The 27,973-nt window shown below is 44.3% G+C and overlaps 1 protein-coding gene and 2 long non-coding RNA genes across 5 annotated transcripts in view; 1 reads left to right on the forward strand and 2 right to left on the reverse strand.

The window, feature by feature from the left end:
• Window positions 1-6,013: 6,013 nt before the first annotated feature.
• The window catches only part of LOC100610904 (HLA class II histocompatibility antigen, DP beta 1 chain-like), a 30,559-nt gene continuing 8,599 nt past the window's right edge, over window positions 6,014-27,973 (forward strand). The window contains exons 1-3 of one of the 3 annotated variants that reach the window (XM_063812874.1): window positions 9,928-10,423; window positions 10,548-10,811; window positions 11,982-12,091. In XM_063812874.1, coding sequence (XP_063668944.1) covers window positions 10,384-10,423; window positions 10,548-10,811; window positions 11,982-12,091 — 414 coding nt within the window. In that variant the 5' untranslated portion in view covers window positions 9,928-10,383. Of the gene's footprint in view, window positions 6,183-9,926; window positions 10,424-10,544; window positions 10,812-11,981; window positions 12,092-27,973 lie in introns of those variants that run through there. The other 2 variants (XM_016955245.3, XM_024357138.3) reach the window with 2 other exon arrangements.
• LOC129144235 (uncharacterized) lies at window positions 11,413-13,300 on the reverse strand. The gene is made up of 2 exons (XR_008548466.2): window positions 13,211-13,300; window positions 11,413-12,170 (listed from the first exon to the last, which is right to left on the reverse strand). It is a non-coding gene; the product is annotated as an uncharacterized LOC129144235 (long non-coding RNA).
• On the reverse strand, window positions 24,013-27,624 carry LOC134810288 (uncharacterized). The gene is made up of 2 exons (XR_010157970.1): window positions 27,369-27,624; window positions 24,013-24,363 (listed from the first exon to the last, which is right to left on the reverse strand). It is a non-coding gene; the product is annotated as an uncharacterized LOC134810288 (long non-coding RNA).

The following is a 27,973-nucleotide window of genomic DNA, read 5'->3' on the forward strand; positions in this document are numbered from 1 at the left end:
GGGCTAGAAGTGACTGAACTTTGGGCAGTGCATAGGTGTGTTGTGGCCAAAAGAAGGAACAGGGTTTCACAGTTTAGAGTGTACAGGTTCTAGGGCACTTTCTCACAAAAGTGTGGGCCAGGCAGACCAGAGGAGCAAATAGACTTACTTGCCAACTACTAGGGTGAGGCCTCAGAAGACCGGCTAAGCAGGTTGAAGTCGTCCAGTCTGATCCTCATACAGGAAGCTGACAAGTTGGCCTGGCTCCAGGCTCAACTGTTGGACACCTGGGCACTGCAGAGAATCAGGAGGGGAGCTTGGAGACCAGGACGGGTCCAGAAAACAGTCAGGAGAAAGAAATCTTTAGGAAATCCTCCTGGTACCCGAGAGAAATACACACAGAGTGAGAGGCAAAGAGAGCCACAACCCCTTTCCTCCTGGTGTCCGATTCCAGACCCCACCCCATTACCTCCCTCACCATGTCACTACACTTAGGAAGAGGTAGAGGGTGGGTGTGCTGAGTTGGGCAGTTTATGACACTCAGTCGATAGACAGATACCCCTTGCCCTCCAGACACCATCAGGGAAGGAGGGGAACCTCAGGCCCAGGAGCAAATCCACAGGGGGTGCACCTGGGAGAGTCCATGAGGGTCAGGGGAAGGGACATGCCCTCAGGAGGGAATAAATGGGGGACTTTGTCTCAGAAGGGAGTGCAACTTGCACTTGTGGTCACAGAGGGCTGCTAAGAACTCCTCAACAGGACAGTTCAGTTATGGGAACTGGGAAGGGGTAAGACTAGGAAGAGAGGAGGCTGGAGAAGTGTGTGATGTCGCTGAGCAGTGTGCAGCAGGAGGGAAGGGGTGCAGATGAGAAGAGAACTTGAAGGGTCAGCAATTCCATCAGCCTTTGGGGTAGAGAGCACATGAATTGAGAAAGAAAGCTGAGATATAGCTTGTAAAACAGCTGGAATTCAGATCTCTCCTAAGTCCTCTTACTTTCACATATTTTGTCACCTGCCTCGAGACACACACAGTTACTGTCATCCCCGGGTTCAGTACTGTAAGCCCAGACCCATCTTCCCCGCTCCCTTTATACCTGATCCTCCTATTTCTCTGCCCTGTTTAGGTCCCAGGCAGAAGCTAGGTGGTCATCTCTGTGCCCTCTCTGGTCCTCCAGGTGAACAGAACTTAGAATTCAAGGAGTTCCCTAAAGTCAATTAATTTCACTGCCAAACCCCAGCTGACTTTGAGGGCATCCGCATGCATCGTGTCTCCAACATATCCTGACAAGGGGAAGGACCACATTTCTGAAGCCAGAGAAGAAGCTCAATTCTGGAATGATGGGGATGAAGGAGAAATAATTGCTCACATTATGTAAAACTGCTCTCTGAAAGGATTTCAAAACCAAGGTAAGATTTCTGAAATGACTTCTGTTGAACTTCTGACTCCACTCTACTTCCTCCTTCCTGGAAATCTTTACTTCCTTGGCTTATGTGCCATATATTCTACTAATTCTTCTGCCTCTCTGCTTCTCCATTTTCTTTGAATAGTTCTCTTCTGACATTTTGTTCATTATATATTTTCCATTAATTTAGATTTCTTAAGATATTTCATTAAAATATGATTGACTTTTATTACTGAGTTCTTTTGGTATCCTCCTAGATTTTGTACCTAAGGTAAGTGCATCCCTAGTCCCAGCCTGGCTTCCCACACTGTCTCTTAATATCTAACATTCTCTATTCATTTCATGTAAGTAATTGTAAATCCTTATGGATAGAATTATAAATGTGTGTAAACAATGAAAAATTGAAAACAGAGAGAATATATCCTATGTCCTACTGGATATTAACATATACTACAATGTCATAGTAAAAAAAAGTATTAAAAGCCTACTATATGTCAAATACTGTTAGATGCTAAATATTCAAATAAAAGTAAGACATAGGTCTTGTCCTCCTGATGTTTACAGTTCACAGAAGAGAACACAAGTGACAAGACAACAGCAGGCCCAGATGGATAAGTGCAGATATGGGGCATGCACAAGATGCTGCTGTCAAGGCATCAGGGAAGGCTTCCTGGGGAACAGATGGCTTCAATGTAGGCAGTCCAAAAACAGGGCAGAAGCCACTTCTCACACAGGAGGAAGCAGATTCAAAAGTGTGGGCTCAGTGTGGCAATGACATATCTGAAGAACTTCAGCTGCTTCAGTATGAATGGAGCCAGCTTTGGATGTGGAACAACAGCAAGAAAAAAGGAAAAATAGACAGGCAGGGGCTGGATCATGACAGATGTTACATGCAAAGCTCAGGAGTGGTTACTCTGTCCTGGAAGTCATAAGGAATCATTGAAGGATTTTAAGCAGGAGAGTGATGGCACATTCGCAATTTAGGAAGATCACTACGGCAACAATGGGCAGCATGAGTGAAAGAAGTTGGTTCAAGAGGCAAGACTAATAGTGCCTGAACAAAGAGCGAGGAAATGGGCATAGGAGTAAAATGATGGAAGAAGAGGACTTAATTTGATTGACATTAAAGGGATTATTGGTGAGTGATGTCAGTGGTATCCGACTTGGAAAACTCCCAGATAACTCTTATTCCTAGACTGGCCAATGCAATCATCTCTTTTGTGTGTGTGTGTGTGTGTGTGTGTGTAAGTGTGTGTCACTTTTCTAAATTATTTTGATTGACAAAAATTGTTTATATTTATCATGTATAATATGTTGTTTTGAAATGTATGTACATCATGGACTGGCTACATCAAGCTAAAGAACTTATGGCTCACCTCACATACTTATTTTTTGTGGTGAGAACACTTAAAATCCACCCTTTTAGCAATTTTCGACAATACATTGTTAGCAACTATAGTCCATGTTATACAATAAAACTCTTAAAATCATTCCTCCAATCTAAATGAAATGTATCTTTTGAAATGTATCCTAAATGAAATGAAATGGATATATCCTTTGACCAACATCTCCCCAACCCAATGCAAACATCTTGATTCCATTCATTAAAAAGGGTAATGAGAGAAGACAGCCTGACTGAGAGAAGACACTGAGTTCAGTGTGGGGCTATTGCACTTAGAATATCTAAAAGTTATCTAAGGAAAAATAATATGTAAACATTTTTGTATGATGGGTGGTCTCAGTAGAGGAGTTTAAGCCAGAGAACTGAGAGTCATCAAGCATAGGTGCAGGTTAGATGAGCTTTTCCAGGAAGAGTGCCAAAAATCAGAAATGCAGGGATCACAGGGTATGATGAGAGAACATAATAATTAAGAGGAGATTTCAAAGGATGATAAGGAGGATTCAGTAAATAGGAGAAAAATAAGGACAGAGTAGCTCATTAGAAAGAAGTGGATTATGGTGCAAATATTATCAGTAACTCAAGTCAGAGGCACTGACAAGAACCCACTGGATTTGATCTTCTACAGAGGTTTCTGATGGCCGTGATGAGAGGATCCTCAGGGGTGTACTGGAGACAAAAGTCAGAAGCTTAGCTCCAAGTGTGAGGACACAGAGAGAGTGTCTCTAGGGTAGGATGCAGACTGAAGGCAAGGTTGTTTTTTATTAGTTGGTTCATGGTTATGTTGTTTTTTTCCCCCGTAAGTTATAGTGGTACAGGTAGTATTTGGTTACATGAGTAAGTTCTTTAGTGATGATTTGTGAGATTTTGGTGCACCTATCACCTGAGAAGTATCCCTTGCCCCCTCCCACCTTTCCTCTCAGGTCCCCAAAGTCCATTGTATCATTCTTATGCCTTTTCATCCTCTTAGCTTAGCTCCCACATATCAGTGAGAATATATGTTTAGTTTTCCATTCCTGAGTTAGATCACTTAGAATAATGGTCTCCAATCTCATCTAGGTCGCTGCAAATGCCATTAACTCATTCCTTTTTATGGCTGAGTAGTATTCCATCATATATATATCACAGTTTCTTTACCCACTCGTTGATTGATGGGCATTTGGGTTGGTTCCATGATTTGTGATTGTGAATTGTGCTGCTATAAACACGTATGTGCAAATATCTTTTTCATATAATGACTTATTTTCCTCTGGGTAGATACCCAGTAGTGGGATTGTTGGATCAAATTATAGTTCCACTTTTAGTTCTTTAAGGAATCTCCTCACTGTTTTCCACAGTGGCTGTACTAGTTTACATTCCCACCAGCAGGGTAGAAGAGTTCCCTGATCACCACATCCACACCAATATCTACTGTTTTTTTATTTTTTTATCATGGCCATTCTTGCAGGAGTAAGGTGGTATCACATTGTGGTTTTGATTTGCATTTCCCTGATCATTAGTGATGTTGAGCATTTTCTTATGTTTCTTGGCCATTTGTGTATCTTCTTTTGAGAATTGTCTATGCAAGTCCTTAGCCCAATTTTTGATGGGGTTGTTTGTTTTTTCTTACTGATTTGCCTGTGTTCATTGTAGATTCTGGATATTAGTCCTTTGTCAGATGTATAGATTGTGACTACTCTGTGGGTTGTCTGTTTATTCTGCTGATGGTTCCTCTTGCTGTGCAAAAGCTCTTTAGTTTAATTAAGTCTCAACTATTTATCTTTGTTTTTATTGAATTTGCTTTTGGGTTCTTGGCCATGAAATCCCTGCCTAAGCCAATGTCTAGAAGGGTTTTTCCGATGTGATCTTCTAGAGCTTTTATAGTCTCAGGTCTCAGGTTTAAGTCCTTAATCCATCTTGAGTTGATTTTTGTATAAGGTGAGAGATGAGGACCCGGTTTCGTTCTCCTACATGTGGATAGCCAATTATCCCAGCACCATTTGTTGAAAAGGGTGTCTTTCCCCACCATATGTTTTTGTTCGCTTTGTCGAAGATCAGTTGGCTGTAAGTATTTGGGTTTATCCCTGGGTTCTCTATTCTGTTCCCTTTGTCTATGTGCCTATTTTTATACCAGTACCATGCTGTCTTGGTGACTATGGCAGGGAACGTGAGCTTTTTCCCCGCAATCCTATACTGGCTCCTTCTACTGCATAATTATTTTCTTCTCTTGAATTTTACATGCTAGTCTTCTATTTACATTTTAACATTTATATAAACAAATGATGCCACTTTTACATTTTCTTTATTAGATTAGGAGGTCGTACAGGATCACATTTATAGGTCTTTAAATTAAGGAGTAATATTCTTTGAAAGTTTATGAAACTATTCAGTATAAACACCACAGAATCAGATGTTTTGGAAAATGTAGGGTCTTTTATGACATTTTTTCATTTCTTCCTCATTCACTGTATAATTTTTAGTCTCATTTTTCCAAAGCAATTACAGATCAGTTGATCTAATTTGACCTTAAGAGCTCTGCTGTAAAGGCAGGTCATATCATCCCCATATTGAAGACAAAGAACTGAAGTCCAAGATAGGCAGTGTCCTTCAAGCTGCATACTTCCATGGTAGTGTAGGTGGTGTGTCCATGCTCCCAGGTGTAAGGCCCCTAGACTGAGCCCTGCTGACCCTGATGACAGTCCTATGGAAGGAGCCAGTATCCCCTGCACATCTCAGGACTCACAGACATGTGGGAGGAAGAAAATATGAATGTGCACTAATCTGAAGCACGGCCTTGAACAAAGGCAAAACAGACTCCAGGCCTCATTTTCAGTTCTTGGATGGGTACTCTAATCTCTCTAAATCATGCCACTGAATGACCTTTTACACACTGAGATAGCATTTCTTCCACACCAGGCCATGTCCTGTGAGTGTGTGAGGTGTGGCAGAATTGGGGAAATGATAATCCCTGTAGGCAGGCCAGCAGAATATCTGAGATCACCTTCAGAGCAAAGAAAACACATCATCTCCCCAAAACTCATGACTCTGACTGGTTAAAATGAGTGTCAGTGTTCTCCATCTGTCATCTTAACAGCGTCACTGGCTCTATATTGTCAGATCTTTAATACTAACTTTCTGCCCAGTGAGCAATGACTCATACAAAGCTCAGTGCCGATTGGTTCTTCTCTCAGACTCTGTCCAATCCCAGGGTCACAGAAGACTGCTTGGGTTCATGGTCTCTAATATTTCAGACAGGAGCTCCCTTTAATCAGTTCTTGTTTTCCTGACTGCAGCTCTCTTCATTCTGCCAACCTTTTCCAACTCCATGATGATCCTGCAGGTTTCAGGGGGCCCCTGGACAGTGGCTCTGACAGCATTACTGATGGTGCTGTGCATATCTGTGGTCCAGAGCAGGGCCACTCCAGATAAGAGCAGAGCTGCTATTCCTGGAGGGTCTGGTTCAGGGAACAATTCCTAGGGGACTTTCTCTTTATGGAACCAGACTCTGAGACAGCATGTGGGGCTCCTGCCTAGTGTCCTTCTATCACAGCTGGAGAATCAAACTCACCTCCTATAGGATAGGTTGCTATCCACCAGGTCTATTCTCTCTCCAGGAACATGGACACAGTAAATAAGGGGAGGTGCTCAGGGGTCAAGTTGCTTGTCTATGGGGAAATGGGGCCAAGAGGTTCAGGATAACCTTGGACAGACAAGGTTTCAGAGAGAGAGGTTGGCAAGTGCAGACTCCTGGGTGTGCTCACATCTGCATCCAACCTTGAGGGGACTCAGGCAGAGAGCCCTTAGCTGGTGTGTCCAGACTACAAGGATCACTGAGGATTCAGTGCTCACAGAGAATGACTCTCATTCTCCAGGGTGGAGCAGGAGCCAATGCTCCTTGGACAATGAAGGCAAGATGGGAGGGAGGGGGACAGGTTCGAGCCCCTAAAGGCACTCTTGTTGAAGGTATTTCTCCCAGCCTCCCCAGAACTTGGTTAGAGTATTAGGATGGGTTGAAACCTGCCAGAAGAATGAGATAAGGATGTGTGAGTACGTGAAAGAGATTGAGTGTAGGTTATCAGACAGCCAAGAAGGCAGCAACCAAGGGAAAAACCTCTGTCTCCTGCTGTCTCCTTGTGGCTGGTGTAATATTATGGCTTCTATGACCCATTGTTTTTCTCTCAGGCTGTTCTTACCTTTCTGATCCAAATTTACACCAACACCCTGAGAGGAAGGACTGCAAAGTAGGTGTCTTAGTTTTCCACTGACTTCCACCTTTCTGCATACACCCTTCCTCTGAGACCCTTCCACATCCACCTAGGACACCCCTAGAAAGTACTGTTCTCATGTCACCTCCTCATTTTCCAGGGTAACAGTATTCGAATCTCCTGAGGACAGCCCCTCAAGCCCCAAAGCCCCTCACCTATTACCTCAGGTTCATTGTCCGGGAAAGGGTGGAGAAACTGCACTTGTAGTCACAGGGGTGCTGAGAACTAACCAGCAGAATGGCTCAGCCCTGGGAACTGGAGAGGGGTGAGGTTGGGGAGAGAGGAGGCTGGAGCAGCGCTGGTGACACTGAACAGTGTCCAGCAGGAGGTCCATAGCAACAGTGTCCATAGGCAGAGTTGTTTGTAGGATGAGGGGTGGTGTTGGGAAACGCCATGGAAACCCTCAAGGTGCGGGGTAGCAGAAAGCACAGGAGGGAGCGTGATGATGGTGGGCAGTGAACAGGTGGACGGGCAAAGACTGGGTTGAGGTTGGTAGGGGAAATGAGATGAGGCAGTGGAGCCATGTGACAGGAACCGAGGGTGGGTTACCAGAGCTCCCTGTGTAGAATGAATGTCCAATCAAAACCTGCTGGAGGGAGAGCTGGAGCCATAGGGGAGTGGGTAGAGTGGGCAGGGCCAATTCCACAATTCCCTGCTTGCTCTTCCAACTCCACACACATCTCCATCCTCAGAGCACAAGAGGAAAGGCACAAGGAGCCAGGCTGTGACTTAAAGTGAGAGAGGGGAGGGTGGAGAAAAGCTTGGCTGAGACAACACCTAGGGAGCAGGAGATGACACGGCAGGTGAAAAAACCAGACTCCTGGAGGCAACACCCTTTTGTCTCTGACAAGCTTTAAAATGGGCTTTTTACAGCTGAGTTTCTTACCTCACCCCACCCACTACCCCAAGCATTAGGGCCACACTCCCAAGTCCTCCTGTCACACCAGCTTGGCACTTGCAGAAGCTCATTGTGCATTTGAGTCTTTGGGTACTCACTCTTCTGTTAATCTAACTCCTCAAATAAAATCCCTAGCACAAAAGAGAGGGGGGAAGATCCAGTCAGCAAACAGCCAACAAACACTTTTCAACCATTAAGATCTGGTGCCCATGGAAAGTCTTCTTGAGGTTTTCCAGTAGCTCATAAGCTGATCCAGTTCCTCTTTCATATGCATTTATTTAGAATTTTGCTCCTATTCAAACAGGTCACACAGTGAAAAGAGGAAGGGAACTAACATAGATTGAGCAGTAACAGATACAATACTATGTATTTGACATATGTGAGCTCATTTGGTTCTCACAGCAGTTTTGCAAGGTAAATAGTATTATTACTATTTTGCCTTTCAAGAAATGGAGAGTTAGAAGGTTGTTTCTTGTCCAAGATAACTTAGTAATCAGTCGTAGTGCAAGAACTGGAATCCCTACCTGTGACATGTTCCTTTTCTTACCCATATGGCCTCCATTATATCTTTCTGCAATTATATTTTAATATATCCTATTCTGAGTGAGAGATGAATTCACTCAGATCATTGGTTTTCAAATTGTGCTCTGGGTAACTCAATTGTCAAAGATTCCGCAAACAGGATAAAGTTTTCCATATACAAAAAAAAAAAAAATTGAAGTTTCAAATTCCACCATATACTCATCACTTATATCTGCTTTGCAGGTAAAATTCCATTTAAAAAGTTAAATGTTGCAAAAGAAAGTTTTGAAATTCTTACTCTTGACTAAAACATGTTCTCTTATTGGTGAATGAGGAAGAGGAACAAAGACTAACAAATTAAAATGAGAGGATACACACTCAGAGTGGGGCACTTGAATAGGGAGGGGCAGACTAAAGGGGCTGGGGGTGATGGGCCTGGGTGTTTAGGGGGCTGGAGCCCAAGGCACCAGGAGAAGAGGCAGGTTAAGATATCTAAAGTCCTGGGATCTTGCCTTAGAGATGACACTGGAAACTACAGGCCCAGTCTATGGTGCCGCTGTGCCCAGCCCCACCCCTTCTCTACTGTCCTCTGCCACCAGCTGTGCATCTTCTATGAGGGGTGAGGTTAATAAACATGAGTTGCTAATTTGTAGAACATGAAACAGGTGTCCAAAACAAACCTTAATTTGCTGTGTGCAAATCACAGCACCTTAATTTCCCCACTGTGACCAGGAACAGATCAGGTCTGAAGAGGCTCAGACATGTGCTGGGTCATTGCTACTTCTGTATACACATGCACCTGCCAGACACTGCCCATGGTGCTCCCTAGGAAGAACTGCAGGTGGAAAAGGCTGCCACATTTCTTTATGTAAAAATGACACCATCAATGCCTCTAAACCTAAAGGAGTCTGGTCACTTAGTTTTCTGGTTGTTCTGGTGATTTTCATTGATTAAGATATTTTCCAGGTGTTTTGAGATCAAGTCTTTCTACAGTCATGTTTGAAAAGTGAAAATTAACTTTCAGGCTATATTGTCTTTCTTATGGCAAACTTCAAGAAGTTTTAAGAAATGCATTTCTGGCCAAGTGCGGTGGCTCACGCCTGTAATCTCAGCACTTTGGGTGGCCGAGGAAGGCAGATCTCGAGGTCAGGAGTTCGAGACCAGCCTGGCCAACATGGTGAAACCCCGTCTCCACTAAACATACAAAAATTATCTGGGCGTGGTGGCGCGCACCTGTAATCCCAGCTACTCAGGAGGCTGAGGCAGGAAAACTGCTTGAACCCGGGAGGCGGAGGTTGCAGTGAGCTGAGATTGCACCACTGGACTCCAGCCTGGGTGACAGAGTGATACTCTGTAGAAAGAAAGGAAGGAAGGAAGGGAGGGAGGGAAGGATACTCCATTGAAAGAAGAAAGAAGGAAGGAAGGAAGGAAGGAAGGAAGGAAGGGAGGGAGGGAGGGAGGGAGGGAGGAATGCATGGAAATGCATTTCTGCATTTCCAGCATGCAGAGATGTCCAGCATGCAGAACAGCAAGAGCAACTTGAGGTATTCTCAAGAAACTGGCAGAGAAGAGAGAGAACCTAGCTGTAGAAAGGGAAAGAAGGAATGGAGGGCTTCCTGGAGGAGGTGGCATTTGAGCCAGGACTGACATCAGGATGGAAATGTCAGGCAGGGAGTTGGGTAAGGGGAGCAGCTCTGCCCTCCAGGTCCCCAACTCCTCCCATCCCTACTGTTTCTCTGCCTGAGGGACCCTCCCCCTGATGAGATTCTGCTCCTCCCTGAGACTCCACGTGAAATGTCTCCCCCTCCTCCTCCAGCCGCCAGCAGAAGGGGCTGCTTTCCCTTCAGCGTGCGCCCCTCCCTAATGATCACTCAGCCATCCTGAGCAGTGAGTCTCATTCTTTTCAGTAAATCCTCTCGCTGCGTGGTGAGAAAACTGATGCCTGGAGTCTGTGACCTGCCTAGGACCACAGAACTCGGTAGTAGGAAAAATCGCATTTTTAAATCCAGTCCTGAGTGGGAAGATTTGAGGAAATAGCTAATATTGAGGAGGGGGGTGTTGTTGGGAGTGGCACCACCCCCATCTCTCCCTGCTCTTCACAGAGAATTCCGTCTACCAGGAATGGCAGGAATGCTATGCGTTCAATGGGACTCAGCGCGTTGTGGACGGGCTCATCTACAACCGGGAGGAATACGTGCATTTTGACAGCGCAGTGGGGGAGTTCCTAGCAGTGATGGAGCTGGGGCGGCCCATAGGCGAGTACTTCAATAGCCAGAAGGACTTTATGGAACGGAAGCGAGCCGAGGTGGACAAGGTGTGCAGACACAAGTACGAGCTGATGGAGCCACTCATCCGGCAGCGCCGAGGTGAGGGCTGTGGACCAGGGCTCCTGGGGCAGCCGTGGGGGCCGGGCCCAGGGAGTAGGGGCAGCCGGGCCGGCCTAAGGGACCTTAGTGCCAGGAGGGAAGGGGACTTTGAGCTGGGGATTGATGGGAGGAGCCCAACCGGAGCTTGTCAGGAGGGTGAGCACGGAGATTGGGCTGAGCATGGAGTGAGGAGGATGGAGGGAGAGAGACCCCTGGGACTTCATCAGGCCTGGCAGCTGACTGCATGTGGGGTGAGGGGAAACAAGGCCACAGGACATCGTGCAGGGGTGCGGTGTGGAGATGAAGGTGGAGATGGCACAGCAGGCCACGCAGAGAAGAAACCTGCAGGGAGATGGCCGGGTTTGAGGTGCTTGAGGGGCCAGATGGGTGGTCTGATGGGCAGGTGAGAGAAGAGTTTGCAGCGGGGGAGGGGCCTGGCCTACATGAGACCACCCAGGGAGAGGGGACCCATCAGGAGGAGCACAGGACTGGATCCTGGGAACTGGACATTGTGATTTTGTAACGGCTCCATTGTCTGGGGTATATACCCTGGTTCTTTGTCATGGCCGAGAAAATTCACAACACAGACACACATGAGGAGTGGGTTTGGGAGTGGAAAGTTTAATAGAAAAGAAGAGAGAGAAAAAATCCTTCCTCATGCTCAGAAAGTGGGTTGCCCAAAAGAGGGTCTGCGGTTTGTGGTGGAATGCAGTCGGTTTTGTACAGAGGTTGAGGAGGCGGTGATTGATTTACACAGCGCTCAGGGAATTGGTTTGACCAGTTGTGTCATTTACATAGCCCACGAAAAGACTGACTCTCCCACCCTAGTCTTTTATTATTCAAATACGGTCTCTAACTGGTGGTGGACAGGATACCTGTACATGTGGTTTTACCTGGAGGCTGCCATGACACCTGTAAACGTGGTGACAAGGAAAAGAGAGTGGGAACCGCCATATTGGATGTACCTGACTTCCAGGTACAGCTGCCAGCATTTACATATAAAAGCTTCTAGTCTGCATATCTATGCCTGAGTTTTCAGGCTGCTTTCTGTTAGAGAAGAAATGGTTTGGGGCTGCTTTTTATTAAAGGAAAATTCCACTGAGAATTTTTACCCTTTCTAGCTGCCTAAAAATAATTTCTTAATAACTCCTGTATTATTTCCTCCCTCAGGAGACGTAACCATAACTGCTGTTAGGGGGTGTTGGACGACGATTCTTTCTGGCTACTTCCTGCTGAAAAGGGGCGTCGTGTTGGGGGGCTGCAGTTGGGGCTCCTCCTGAGGTTGATCTAAGGCTTCTTGGAAGAATGGCATGTCCATGTGTGGCTTTGTTTGCAGCACCATTTGAAGTTTGATTGCTTCTAGGCAAAAAGAGATAAATTTTACAAGAAGGTTTAAAATATAGGGTTACCGTATGAGTATTAAGATTACCACCTATAGACTGTAACTATGACAGTAGAGTTTGATACCTGTTACACCAATGGATTGTAATACTGGTTTGTCTCCACTAGATGTCGCTGTACATTACCAGAAACGTTAATATAAAAGCATCATTTCCTTTGAGAAAAACATGTTTCCCCCTTGACTTGCTATTAGGGCATAATTTTTGGTTTAGGCCATTCTTTATAACTGATGATATGATTGGGAGAAAAACGTTATTGGGTGGCTAAAATAACTTTGGTGTTAATCTTGGCAATTCCTTTCCTTTAATTATTAAATTTCTTAATTATTAAATTCTTTCATGACTTTCACAGACCCTCTTACAATGTACTCAACTTTCTGACTTGTCTTAAACAACCAGCCATTTCCTTTTAGGACAAGAATTTGCTATACAAGATCCTTTCTTATATAAAATCCCTTTATTTGTAACCTTCTTTCGATAGCTTAGAGTGCACCATTTACCAATCTTCAATAAAAAAGTCCTATCAAACTTAGTGATAGTAAAATTTTCATGCTTACTTCTTGTCTGTAACTATTACTCCTGCTATAAGCAAAACAAACTTGACCAAATTCTTCCTGCAATTATTAATTCTGTCATAAAGATGATAATTAGGCAAAATATTACAGGAATTAGAATTTTACAACCAGAATTCCACATTGTGGGTGCCACAGTATACAGTTCTATTGCAAATAACAGCATGACTATAACAATTCCCACAGAAGTGACATAGTAAATAATTTCCATTTAAAACTTTACTTGCCAAGATATAATGTTTCCCTTTGGGGATTTACAAAGTAACAAATGCAGTCCCATATATAATTAAAATCTCTCTGCAAATATGCATTAAAAATAAGTTCTAATGCTGAGCAGTGAATTTTGAGAGGAAAGGTAGAAATGATAAAGAGTACCTGGTGAGGTAGGAATGGCGCTAAGGCGAGTAGCCCTCACTCATTTACTTACCTTTTATGATTTTCAGCTTAAGATCTTCTATATCTCCACATTGATATTCAGGATGTTCCTCTGGGCTGTCAAAGGTTGCTCCCTCAGCTTTTCAGGCTTTGACTTGAGTGTGATATATTCAGAAGTTGATACTTGTAACTTTTACTGCTGGGGGCGTTGAAAGAAGAACTGTGTAGGGCCCTTCCCAGCTTGGCTTAGGGAAGGAGAGAGAGATGAGTTTTCACCAATACCAAATTTTCTGGCCAAGTAAAGGTGGTCCAATTTCCTGGGGTTGGCCTTTTGCCAGTTGTGTCAATTTCTGTTGGAAGTGAGCTAGAGAGGTTACATTTTTAAACAACTTAGAGGTTTTCTGCCTGAAAACAATCTCTGAGCACGTTGATGATAAGTTTTATCCTTTCCTACGTGAAAAAGCTTGGTGAAGGATTTTAAGGACTTTCCATTGACTGGAGGCCGGTAAATGGAGTTTGTCATCCTCAGGGCTGGAATACCCTTGAGAAGTGGCTTATTTTATTTCTGCAGGGGAATACTGAGGTTTAATTTCTTTTATGGAGGCTTCCGAGATTAAAAGGGCTTGAAGTGTGTTAATGCCTTGAGGCTTCCCTGCCGCCTGCTTAGCTCCCTGCTCAGCTAACCTATTTCCTTTGGCTACTTCATCTGTTCCCCTTTGATGTTCCCTATAATGCATTACTGCTATTTTTCGTGAAAGGAAAACTGAGGATAATAACCTGTTAATTTCCTGGTGATATTTTATAGGAGATGATTTAGTGGTAAAAGAATGTCTTTCCTTTTAAATAGCAGCATGAGAATGGAGAACTAAGAAAGCATACTTGGAGTCAGTGGAAATGTTAGCTATCTTTCCCCTGCTTAATTTAAGTGCTCTTGCAAGAACTATTAGTTCAGCTAATTGAGTGCTTGTGTCTGGGGAGAGACATTAGAGTGACTATTGCTTGTCCTGCCTTATGTATTTCTTGCTTTACCTGCTGTTTGTTAGCTAAAGGCTCCCCTAGAGGACAGTAATCCTGCTACATTATGTGGGGTGTAAACAGTTAAATTATTTCCTAGAGTTAATTTGGAGGCTTTTTTGACTAGTAGAGCCACAGTGGCAATGGCTTGGAAGCATGTGTAAACAATAGGTCCTCCTAACTGCAATTAGGAGGTTGAGAAAAATATTGGAATAGAGTTTTTCCTGAGACATCCCTTACACTCACGCTATGGGAAGAAGAGAGGCCTGGATTAAAGAGGAGAAAAGAGAGAGAGACTGGCTCGAGTGTTTAGAAGGAGGCCTACTTTCCTTCCTTCAATTTCCAGAATCACCTGGCGGCTCCGGTGCTGTAATGGCAGTTTGAGCCACTGGAGCTGGGGTTTGAGCCCCGGGACCCATCAGTCCTGCTGGACCATCTGTGAGACTGGTTCTGACTCCAGTGACCTCCGTCTCCGGGGGTAGTTTGATTTCCAGTGGTCTCCACCACAGGCTGGATAGGGTTGAGGTGGCTTCCTCTTGCTGTTTGGGCACTCCTTTTTAAAATGCCCTGGCTTGCCACACTGATAGCAACTAGCGGATGCACCTCAGAAATCTTGGACTTTGCAAGCCTGCAAAGCTGCTACTAGAGCCTCTGTCTTTCTCCTGAGCTTTCTCTCTTTCTGGGGGGCCTCCTCCTGGTCCCTATTATAAGTGGCCACCCTCAGGAGGTTCTCCAAGGTGCTATCTGGTCCTATAGCTTGCTTCTACACTTTTCTTCTAATATCAAGAGCTGCCTGTGTAATAAACTTGTCCTTTAGAATGAGCCATCCCTTGACTGAATTAGGGGCTAAGGAAGTGTGCTCTATTTGTGCCTCTCTCAGCCTTTCCATAAAAGCTGCAGGATTCCCATCTGGCTTTTGGTCTATCATAGACAGTTGAGAGGAATTAAGAGGTCAGGCCTTAGTTCTTCATAGACCCTCTAATATGCATATTTTTTAAATGCTTCCATTTCTATTCATTTGCAGAGCTATTGGGGTCCCAATTGGGGTTGTCGAGAGGAACTGCTTCCCTTCCTACTGGGAATGGTGTTTCTGCTATTTTTTTCACTTTCCCTATCTCTTTTCTTCCCTTTTGGTGTATTATAGGAGACATGTTGCTCATCTCCAAAATTATCTGCTGCCTGCAGAGCTGCCTGCTTTTCAACTGCGGTTAGAGATTTGTTTAGGAGCAGCATAACATCCTTCCATGCGAGGTGAAACACCTGAGTTAAATTCTGGAAAGCTTCTATATACCTATTGGGGTTGTCAGAAAATTAGCATAAGTCTTCCTTTGTTTGCCTAAGGTCCTGTAATGAAAAGGGAGCTTGAGGTTGAAGGGGGCCAGCCCCTCCACACCTGTGGGTATTTCTCATCAGGTGGGACGAGAGACTGAGAAAAGAAATAAGACACAGAGACAAAGTATAGAGAAAGAACAGTGTGCCCAGGGGACCGGTGCTCAGCATACAGAGGACCTGTGCCGGCTCTGGTCTCTGAGTTCCCTCTGTATTTATTGATCACTATCTCTATCATCTCGGTGAGGGGGATGTGGCAGGACTATAGGGTAATGGTGGGGAGAGGGTCAGCAGGAAAACATGTGAGCAAAGGACTCTGTGTCATAAATAAGTTTAAGGAAAGGTGTTGTGCCTGGATGTGCACATAGGCCAGATTTATGTTTGACTTTACACAAACATCTCAGTGCAGTAAAGAGCAGTATTGCCACCAGCATGTCTCACCTCCAGCCATAAGACGGCTTTCTCCTATCTCAGTAAATAGAATGTATGATCGGGTTTTACACCGAGACATTCCATTCCCAGGGATGAGCAGGAGCCAGATGCCTTCCTCTTATCTCAACTGCAAAGAGGCCTTCCTCTTTCACTAATCCTCCTCAGCACAGACCCTTTATGGGTGTCAGCCTTGGGGACAGTCAGGTCAGGTCCCTTCCCACAAGGCCATGTCTCAGGCTGTCTCTCTCAGTGGGGGGAACCCTTGGACAATACCCAGGCTTTCTTGGCAGAGGTCCCTGCGGCCTTCCACAGTGCATTGTGTCCCTGGGTACTCAAGACTGGAGAATGGCGATGACTTTCACCAAGCATACTGCCTACAAACACATTTTTAACAAAGCACACCCTGCACAGCCCTAAATCCATTAAACCTTGAGTCAATACAGCACAGGTTTTCTGCGAGCACAGGGTTGGGGCTAGGGTTACAGATTAACAGCATGTCAAGGCAGAAGAATTTTTCTTAGTACAGATCAAAATGGAGTTTCTTATGTCTTCCTTTTTCTACATAGACACAGCAACAGTCTGATTTCTCTTTACTTCCCCCATATTGGCAACCCTAAATAAGGGGAATTCTCAGATGGTTCCCTTGGAAACTGCCTTTCTAATTCTGGGGGATTATTTTCTATAGGCCTACCTGATATGACTATTTAAAAAGCTGGGCTGATCTTACAATGCTTGCAAAGGTTTAGTAAAAAAGCCATGCCCTTGTGCAAAAGAAAATGAGTCACTTTTCTCTTCAAAGTCCTGAGGTTAAAGGAGTTCCAGTGTTTCAGAGTGCACTCCAGAGGGGTGCAAGCTGAAGCTGGTCTGTCACCCATCTAGAAAAAGAAGTGAGAATAAACGTATCCTTTCATCCCCATTCTTTCATTGTGACCCAGGGTGGAGGAGAAGACAGTGGAAGTGTCCTCCCTACTGTTTTCTCTCCTTGGTTCCTGGGTCCTGGCAACGTGTTAAATGTACCACCCATGGTTGTAGGCGTGGTCCTCCAAGCCGTGGAACTGGATAAACTAAGTGATGGGATTAACCATACTTTACCCACACAGCCTTCGTTTATCCACCTTATGTGATCCCCTTTGACGTCCTAAATTTGTGTGATCTGCCTGGCTCCCAGAAAAATGGATCTCCAGAGAGACTATGTCATCTTTGGGTAGGCTCCTTTAACGGAGGCAGTGTGCTAGATTGCCTGCCATTACGGCCCATACTAAAACATTTACCCTTAGCAAAATGGCTCTGGTTAACTTCCGAACCTAAAATCCCCTTGCTAATTAAGTACTATCCTAATTGGAGACAGAAATGAACGTAGGAACCTAATGGCTGTTTTTCCTGCTGATGAGACAGTATCAGAACTAAAATTTCACTACAGAGGACATTTTACTCCTAACTGTTGAAGACAGTGCTTTCTCGTTCACAGAAGAGGCTTTTCTAGCGGCACGAAAGAATTTGGAAGCTGCAGTGTTACGGTAAAAAACCGCAAGGTGCCTGATGAAGAGGATTTCTATTTCCACTAGGTGGTGCTGTTGGCTTAGCACTACCATGTGCTCGCCAGAGAGGATAGAGAGTAACAGTTACTGCCTGTGGCATTTGCCCATCTTCCCTAACAGGAGTGTTTCCCTGAACTGTAAAACTTCCCGCAAATTGCACACAGAGAGAGAGAGGACAGGAGACATAGTGACCACGGATACAAAGGAAAGGAAAATTTTGCAACGGGATAGCTGGAGATCCATTACCAACACCTGGACAGGCTGTCGGAGGCTGGGTTCAGTCCAGAAGCCTTTGAATAACACCAGGGTGTGCCCTGGCCAGAAATTTTCAGTTGCCCCAAGACTTTTCCCAGCCTCATGCGATGGTGAAGTTCTCCATGAAAGGAAACTGGTATGAAGAGATCCTTGAGATTAAAGAACAGATTTGACGTTTGCTCTATACTCACCACTCCGATGTTTCTATCTTCCATTCTGATTTGGATCCCGGATGAGCTCCCAAAATGAAACAGCTCCACTGTCTAGGGTATATACCCTGGTTCTTTACCATAGCCGAAAAAGAATTCACAGCACGGACACACACAAGGAGTGGGTTTAGGAGCGGAAAGTTTAATAGAAAAGAGGAGTGAGAGGAAAAGCTTCCTAATGCTGATAAGGCAGGTCGCCCAAGGGAGGGTCTCCTGTTTCTGGTGGAAAGCAATTGGTTTTGTACAGAGGCTTGAGGAGGCAGTGATTGATTTACGTAGGGCTCAGGGGATTGGTTTGACCAGGTGTGTCATTTACATAACCTGCAAAAAGACTGGCCCTCCCACCCTAGTATTTTATTATACAAATGCGGCCTCCACCTGGTGGAGGCCATGATACCTGTACCCGTGCTTTAACCTGGAGGCTGCCTTGACACCTGTGAACGTAGAAGGAAAAGAGGGTGAGAACAGCCATATTGAATTATCTGGCTTCCAGGAACAGCTGCCAGCATTTACATAAAAGCTTTAGTTTGCATATCTATGCCTGAGTTTTCAGGCTGCTTTCTGTTAGAGAAAAAATGGTTTGGGGCTGCTTTTTATTAAAGGAAAATTCCACCAAGAACTTTTACCCTTTTTAGCTGCCTAAAAATAATCTCTTAATAACTCGTGTATTAATTTGGCCAAGAGAGAAATCCTGTGAACGAGACCAAAAAGCACTAGTGAGCCTCTCACTAAACAAGGACCTTTGTCCTAGAGAAAGAGGAAAGAATGAAGGGGGAGGAGGAGGAGGCTCAGAAGGTCACACCATTGATCCCTCTGTTCCTGGGAAACTGAAGGGAAGGTCATCTGATAAGAGGGAGAAGATGCACACATTAAGTAAGGATGAGGAGAGTGACATGGGTTTAGGAAAGTTGCTGGCGTAATTGGTTGAGAGAGGTGTCCAAATAAAAGTAATACAGTTTGCAAAATCTGTCACTAAGACTTCATAGAGGCCCAAATCAGCGACATGGCAGCATTTTCTTTCATGGTAATCAGCTTCCAGATTGCAGAGACCCGCCCCCTGATGCCAGACTAAGGAGTGTGGATTTCTCCTCTAGGCCAGCAGGTCCCCAACCTCACTGCTCAGAAGACTCTCCTTGAGATCCTCTGTGAAGCAAAGATTCCCCCAGACTCACTGCCTAGAGATTCAGATTCCCTGGGTGGGGAGGTCTGGAGATCTGTGTTTTTAATCAGCTCCCAAGTGATTCCCATGTAACCAGATAAGTGTCAGAACACTGAAGATTTTTGAAAATCTTCAGAAATCTTAAAATGACAAGACTAGAGATCTGTTTTCGGAAGACTGTGAAGTCAGTTGGAGAGAGCACGAACCAGAGGCAGGGAGATGAGATAAGAAACTGCTATTATTGTCCAGGGAAATCATAATAAGGGCATGAATTAGAATAGAGAAAAACACAGGGGTAGGGGAGACGGAGGAAGGAGGAGGATAGAAGTTCTGGCCATTCCAGTGTGGATGCCCACCCAAATCTAGAAGTAACTGAGCAAAGGCAACTAGAACAAACAGGAATCCTTGCCTTGGTGAAATATATTTGAACTGGGTCAGAAATGAGGCCACTGGGTATCAAGCCTTAGCTGCAGCGCCCCCTGGAGGTCTCTGATGTGCTCCAGGCTGACCAGCTCCCGTCAAAGAAGATGGAGCAAAGTGCTTCTCATGGAATGTTCTGGGACCTTAAAACAGACACCCATATATCCCATGACTTTCGTGCTTCCCAGGACACCTACGGGAAAGAAGTTCCACTTAATCCACAGTTGGGATTGAGACATGGGTTGACCAGTCTGATGGATGTTGAGTTTACGGAGGTGGTTGAAGTAGAACGAGAGCCAAGTGCCTCTGAAATAAAATCACATCGAGGGAAGAGGCTGTGAATGTGAATAATCCTGGACACAAGGCAAAAATACCATAGGGAGTAAGGGTTGTGGGTTAGTTCAAGACTGTTTATTTACCTGGTCCAGGCCCATGCCAGTGTATTTGTGTTCTCAAGAACAGAGTAAATAAGGAACTAGAAGCTCTGATTTGGAATATTCCTGTAATTGGGCTGTTCTCTAGGGGCAGTTGGCCCTTTTCTGCCTTCTCTGGAGGAAAAGGGTACTAGTGGCTGAGGTCCAAAGGAAAAGCTGCAGGTGGTAGCGTGGAAATTGATCTGTAAGCGGCAGAAAGAGAGGGGGCAAAAATAGAGAGGTGCCAAGGCACAGCCAACACCTGGTTATCTGAGAACCTCAATGGATGTGACAACACAGTGCAGAGGAGGAACTTAGGGAAAAGGATGGGATTTCTACTATTTAAGCATGTAGGGGCTCAGGATATTATGTAAATAGGACGATTTTGAGTGTTTGTAGGCGAGGCCAAAAAATCCATAGGTTACTTGCAGAATAAGTCATGTCAAGCTCACTTTATTTTCTTGATATATTTATGAAATATAGTTATTGGATTAATAGACCATGAGAATGTCATTTATATATATATTAATTTCAAGAAATTATTTGAGCAAATTTTTCATCTTTTGCATCAGGATAGAGCACTCAAAAGATAAGGTAGTGTCGCTGCTGATTAAATATTCTTTGTCCAAAGGCTGTTAATCAGTGGCTGATAGATAAGATTTGTTTTAAATGTGCTACGAACTGGTAAGTTTGTGTGCCTCCTATTCTTCTCAATACTATTTCTATAGTTTCAGTACTCCCCTTATCCGCTGACCTAATCACATCATTCCTACTTTTTTTTTTTTTTCCGAGACGGAGTTTCACTCTTGTTGTCCAGGCTGGAATGCAATGGTGCGATCTTAGCTCATGCAACCTCTGCCTCCAGGGTTCAAGCGATTCTCCTGCCTCAGCCTCCTGAGTAGCTGGGATTACAGGCATGCACCACCACACCCAGCTAATTTTGTATTTTTAGTAGAGACGGGGTTTCTCCATGTTAGTCAGGCTGGTCTCGAACCACCTGCCTCAGCCTCCCAAAGTGCTGGGATTACAGGTGTAAGCCACTGCGCCTGGCCATCATTCCTATTTTCAACATCTAGAAATCAATTCCATAATGAGCACGTCTAAGAAATAATAATCTCAAATGCTATTCCACTTTTCCACTTCCCCACTCCTAGTCCAGCCTAGGGTGAACATCCCCCCTCCAAGAAGGAGCCCCTGCAGCACCACGACCTGTTTGTCTACCACGTGACAGATTTCTACCCAGGCAGCATTTGAGTCCGATGCTTCCTGAATGGACAGGAGGAAACAGCTGGGGTCATGTCCACCAACCTGATCCGTAATGGAGACTGGACCTTCCAGATCCTGGTGATGCTGGAAATGACCCCCTAGCAGGGAAACATCTACACCTGCCAAGTGGAGTACCCCAGCCTGGACAGTCCTGTCATCATGGAGTGCAGTGAGGGTCTGATGACCCTCTAGACTCCACCTCTGAAGAGCAGGGGACTCTCTGGCTCTGGGGTCCACTCATCTGGTTTTATGTGTCTATACCCTGGGACCATGTCCTACCCCATTTTTCTTCTATACAAGACCCTGAGTGTAGTTTTAATCTGGGGACAATGGAGACTTGCCTGCCCCCGGCCTAGGAGGTCCTAAGGATTCATAGTTCCTCTCCTTGTCCAAGAATCTAGGGATGCAGACACCTTCCTGAACTGACCTTACACATGGGAACTGTTGTCTTCCTTCAGCCTTTTAGCTTATTCTAAGTTATTTTGAGAGGCAACTAATTGAATCTGAATTTGTCTGTTGTTGAGGTCACACCCTCTGTTCCAGAATTGAGAGAGTGACTGTTTCTCAATTTCCTGTCATGCAAGATGTATTCCCCTCACTCTCTTCGTGCCGATATTCTGCATCAGGCTGCAGGATCTCAGACAGGACATGAGCAGGGGTGCAGCTGCTTGAGGTGACTCTGAACCTGAGCCTGTTCTTCCTAGAGGCACAGTCTGATTCTGTGCAGAGCAAGATGCTGACAGGAGCCAGGGGCTTCATGCTGGGGCTCATAATCTGTGGAGTGGGCATCTTCACGCACAGAAGGAACAAGAAAGGTGAGAAATCCTGTGAGGTGACCGATACCCACCTTTCTCCTGACTTGCTCACCCTTCTTCCATGATGAGGGGCTGAGACAAAAAAGCTATGCCAGAGAGCTTGCTGAAATCACATAGTCAGGAAACAAAGACAGCTTCTAAGGAGAGAGGAATCCCAGCCTGGCATCTTAATGCAGCCAGATGCATGAGGTCCCAGTTACTCAGGCTCCTGCAGAGCGTCCATTGAGTGATGGGCAATGGAAGTGTGATGGAAACGTTTCTCTAATTGTCTGAGGTGGTTTCAGTAGCTGAATACATTCTCTTTCCTCCTTTCATTTCAGTTCAACAAGGATCTGCATAAACAGGCAATATTCCTGCTTTGATTTCCTTGTTGGGGGAGTTACAGGAGGACGTAAGTCCTTTCTGTACATTGTGACACTGAGGCTTCTCTAGGAAGAGAGTCTCAGGCCTGAACCCCTGTTTCAACCTCAGCCCTGGGGTGAGTGGGGAAAGAGCATTGCATGGCTCCATTGCTAAAGGAAGCTCAGATCAACTCTATTCTTTATCAGCCTGAGATTCAGCCTCTCACCGTTATTTTTCTCTCCTGGGACTTAAAGGAAGGGGGCCAGCAACCTGGGATTACTGTTTTTTACCTCCACAGGGTTCCTGACCTTGCCTAAAAGACTAATGTACCTTGGAACAAGCATTTTCTGTTTCTTTAGTCCCAGTATCTGCTTCAAGGACAGACCCCCAGCCTCCCAAGAGGATGCTGCTGCTGAGTAGTTGCACTGAAGCCAGTTTCTATCATTCTGTTCCTGGATTCAATGCATGATTTCTCTCATGGGGCCTCCAACCAAGTTCCTTTCTCCTTAGTGCCATGAATAATCAAAACCCAACATGATTGTTTTCTGTTAAGAATATATACCAAGTCATGTCTCATCACTTTTTTTTCTTGAGGGTTTTGGCAAACAGTAAGAGTTAATAAAGAAGTTCATTGTGGTTTAGACATAAGAAAGAAGAAAACCATGAAAATCCATCCAAACTATTGTATAAGGTGGCCCGTTGGACATAGACCTCTCCTGGATTTACTATATTTCAGTGAGCTGCCCCATCATCATGTTTGGTGTCTTCATCCATTTAGGTCTGAAACCACTATTCTTAGCTATTCAATGGTGAACAGACTGCAAATCTGTGTTATAGGGCCCATATTAACATAGCACTGATTCAGCATATAACTTACTAAGAGCATGTTTTAGCATTACTGTTAAGAAATTAAATAAGCATCAGAATTTAAAACGATAAATATAATCTAACACACTTTCAACACTTTCTTTGCATGCCATCACAAATACTCCTTAACCAAATGTTGCTTGGCCTTTTGAATGCATCAAGTAGACGATATTTATCCTCTAAGTCTGCATTCATTCACCAGCCTAGACCTCCTGAGCTAATAATTCATACAGAGAGAAACGCCTCCCCATTGTTGAAAGTGCAAAGCAATAGGTGTAGCACTCTTTCAAACACTGATCTTTTTTTTACAATCCAAAATTTTTATGTGTTTTGCATTTCATATTAAGTTACTGTAAATCAAGGTAGAAGACATGTTTGGTGTAAGCTTTCCTTTTCGTGTAGAGGATGGATTCTTAACTCCTGATACACATGATGAGCACTCAGTGGCTCTCTGATACATCCAGTTGTTGGCTTCCTTCTCCCTGACTTCTCACAAGCAGCGTCTGGGCCTTGTGTGCCCCTGGGCACCTATCCCTGGTCAGTTTCCCAGAGCTACCTGTGTTCCTCTCACTATCCAATCAGAGTCATCTCCATCCATTTTTGTCCCCTGGACGCATGCTGTAGGTGTCAGCAGTACCCAGAGTGGAGTGAACAATCTCCAGACTAACTCTTGCAGGATGCAAAACTGAGGTATCTGCACCCATAATGCACCTGTATCCTACAATTACAGGTCCAGGATATGCATTCCTAGGAAACTGAGAATATAAGGAGTCACAGAAAGGCATCAGATGTGTCTAGCTCTGACATACACAGGTATTTATTGAACTCGGGGATTTCTCAGGAAAAATGCAGTGCAGAGAAAGGTCCCCGATGAGACCACAGCATACAGACCATCCAGTGTGGGCACCACCTTGTCACTACACTTTAAATTCTTCATATTGATTGAGTGCTATCTAAATGTCAGACCCTTTGCTGAGTGCTAGGTGCAGGAGGATCATAGGCAGCCAGGAGGTAGAGGGGTCTTGGGGTACATAAGTCATTGTGGTTGAAGAGCAGAGATTCAAAAGAAAGTTAGGCCTGGAGATTTAAAGGAGACCGAAGCTGGTGACTTCCTTATGTCAACTTCTGACTGAGAAAGTTTGACACCTGGAGTAGAATAAACACAGTGGGGTTAGGACTGCCAGCTTAGTGTTTTGTCCCCCATCCCTTTCCATCCCTGGTCCCTTCATTTTCTGCCCCTCACAGTGTGAATAAACTCTCACAGATGCCAGACCATCTCCTTCTTGTCCAGGTGCACAAATAACTGCTCATCTTCATCAGATTCAAACATATACTCCCCAGAGGGTCTGTGTGTCTGCACAAACTCTGCATACGTTGACACATGGTCTGCTGCATGAAGGGGAAGAAGACTGCAGAATGAGGAACACATAGGAAAGTACACAGAATACAAGAAGCAAGCAGGTAATGGGAAAGTTTTTAAGAATGCAAGGGAATAACACAGAAAATGAGAAATGCAAAAATGAATGAAAAGAAAAGGAATGGGGATAAACAATGATAGAAATGACTCATAGAAGATTTCAGTTGTTTCCCTGGTCTCTGAAGACTTACACAACCCTCACATCATTCCAATAATGATAACACTGAACACAATCAGAAAATATTCACTGAACATGTACCATGTGCTCAACTTATTCATTGAATCCTCACACTTCCACGTAGAAGTGTTCAAAGAAGGCCGGGCGCGGTGGCTCACGCCTGTAATCAGCCGGGCATGGTGGCAGGTGCCTGTAGTCCCAGCTACTCAGGAGGCTGAGGCAGGAGAACGGCGTGAACCCGGGAGGTGGAACTTGCAGTGAGCTGAGATCGCGCCACTGCACTCCAGTCTGGGAGATAGAGCGAGACTCCTTCCCAAAAAAAAAAAAAAAAAAAAAAAAGAAGTGTTCAAAGAAAAACTTCTGGCCAGGCACGGTGGCTCATGCCTGTAATCCCAGCACTTTGGGAGGCCGAGGCAGGTGGTTCACTTGAGGTCAGGAATTCAAGATCAGCCTGGCCAACATGGTGAAACCCCTTTGTCTCTACTAAACCTCTTTGTCTCTACTAAAGATACAAAAATTAGCCAGGCATGCTGTCTGTAGTCCCAGCTACTTGGGAGGCTGAGTCAGGAGACTCACTTGAACCGGGAGGAGGAGGTTACAGTGGGCTGAGATTGCGCCACTGCACTCCAGACTGGGTGACGGAGTGAGACTCTGTCTCGAAAAAAAAAACAGAAAAAAGAAAAAAAGAAAAACTTCAGCTGAATTCAATTTAAAAGAGTCAAATTGAGCAATGAACGATTCGTGAATCAGGCAGCCCCCCGAGGCAGAGTAGGCTCAGAGACTCCATTGCAGGCATGTGGTGGAAGATTTATGGACAGAAAAAGGAAAGTGACATACAGAAAACAGAAGTGAGGTACAGAAACACCCAATTGGTTACAGCTGGGTGTATCCTTATTTGAACACAGTTTGAACAGTTGGCTACATACGATTGGCCGAAACTTGGTGATTGACACAAGTGTAGGCTGTTTACACCTCCACTTGTTATAGTTCACGATGTACAGAGAAACCTTTAGGCCAAACTTAAAATATGTAAGGAGGCAGCTTTAGGCTAAACTTGATTTAACAATTTTCCTCTTTTGGTAATCTTCTCAATTTTTAGAGATTTACCAAAACTTTAGTCATCGATGCCACTATCACCATTGTAAATGTACTTATTTGGTCTTGAAACCCCCTGGGAAATAGCAGAACAATGAGTTTTGTAAGGGGGAACAAGGATTTCAGGTTATTTTATTTTATTTTAATTTTAGTTTTGTAAGGGTTAGATTACAGGGTACCTCCTTTTGTTGGAACATTCTGTTTATAGGAGAAAAAAACAAAACCTGGTCTGTTTTAGGATCTATGTGTTTCCTTAAAGTCTTAGTTTAATCATGTCACATTTAGCACAAGTGACTCCATTTTGGTTTGGTCTGGTCTGTTGGGGCTTAGTGCATTTGGCCTTTCATTAAAGTCCAAAACAATGGCCTCCCATGATTTTGTTTAAAAATGTCCCCTTTTTGGTCAGGTTCTCACTTAGGTGAGAATGTGACCAAAGCTTAGGGCCTTAGCGCCACTCTGTTACCATCATTTTGGGTTTCCAGTCTCGACACATCATTCATAGGTTAAAATGCCATCATGGTCACACATTTCTTTCAATCTTGTCATTCTAGTTGAAGAGAGACAATTTGACATTCTAGAGATGACTGCATGCAAACATTTAAAACTTTCGAGAGAATACAGTGCACCAGGTAGACTACTATTATGACTATCAGGAGGATAATACCAAGAGTTTGGAGTATGCTCCTTACACAGGGTCCCCATAAACCAAACCACCCAAAATTAAATAGATCAAAGAATGAGCTAAATAAAGAGTTTACTCATTTAAGCAGTCTCTTCATTAATTACCTACAACTGAATCTCTGTAATACCTGACGTGATGTATTTCTCCATAGGCCACAAGTGCCAGCAGCTGCACAGATACTTCTCTGTTTAGCCAGTAAGTAAGCTACAGCAATCCTACTATTAAGCATAACTTTCACAAAAGAATGTAAAATCTGTTGTGTAACCATAGCCCTTACAGTAGACTCTGTTTAGAGCCTATCATGAGGGATACATTTCTAATCATTGCCTGTTTTACTCCAAATCATGGTAAAAAGGACCTAAGGAAAAATGCCCTTCTAGAAGACTGAAGGCCTCCTGGCAATGTTCTCTTTAACCCATGATGTGGAATAGGGGAGTGAATCAATGTTCTGTTTCTGACTGATTATGAGGCAACCTATGTACCATTAAAATTTCTCACCTACACTGGGCCTTCATCTTTCATCTATCAAGGTGTGAGGTTATCCATGTATAAGGCTGGCTGCAAAACCCTTCACCAATAAAAGTATACCTACCCCATGAGTGCACACAACAGACCCCCTTTTCACTTCTACTGTTCATAGAGGCATAAGCAAGGGAAAAAATACTCAAAGATAAGACCCTCCATATAGCAGAGAAGTCTTGATCTGTGATCTTGGTGAAAGCTGTTCACATCAAGGATACCATCTTCTTCTAGGGAGAAACTTCCCTGGTTAGCTTTACCTTACGGGTTCCAATGGGTGTATATTTCCAAGAATGTGGAGGGATCCTTCTCAGTTGTGAGATCATGAAGCCAAAGTTCATGGTTCTGATGTTTACTGCAGTGTGGATGGCAAGGGCAGTCTTTCTCTGATGTTCTCAGAAGATCCAATCTTCAGGTTCTAGATTGTGAAGGGGTTGATTGTCCTCAGTCAGTGAACCATAAAAAGCTTTCTTTACCTGGTGAAAATACACTGTGAAATAATAATCTACTGTTATAACATCAGTTCACTTGTATAGGAAAGCTTTTACACAACCAGAAAACATGCATTGAAAATGACAATTGACTGAAATCTCTTCATAAATGTTTAAATGGCTCATGAGGTAGCAGAATGTACCTGAAGCTTTGATTGTCTTCCCAGGAATATGGGTTTGGCAAACCAAACATTGGTCATAAACTATTTTAGCAATTTAGAAGTCACCACACCAATATGCATTTAACTTGGATCATTTTATCTTTTCCATGATGAGTCATGGAATGCAGAACTTTAAATTATAAAAGCTTTAAAAGCTCAGGAAGGATAAGGCAGCCACCTTGGTTCTCCATGAGTCCATGCTTGACACGGTTG

This window comes from Pan troglodytes, chromosome 5 (genome assembly GCF_028858775.2).
Source record: "Pan troglodytes isolate AG18354 chromosome 5, NHGRI_mPanTro3-v2.0_pri, whole genome shotgun sequence".
Taxonomy (NCBI): Eukaryota; Metazoa; Chordata; class Mammalia; order Primates; family Hominidae; genus Pan; species Pan troglodytes.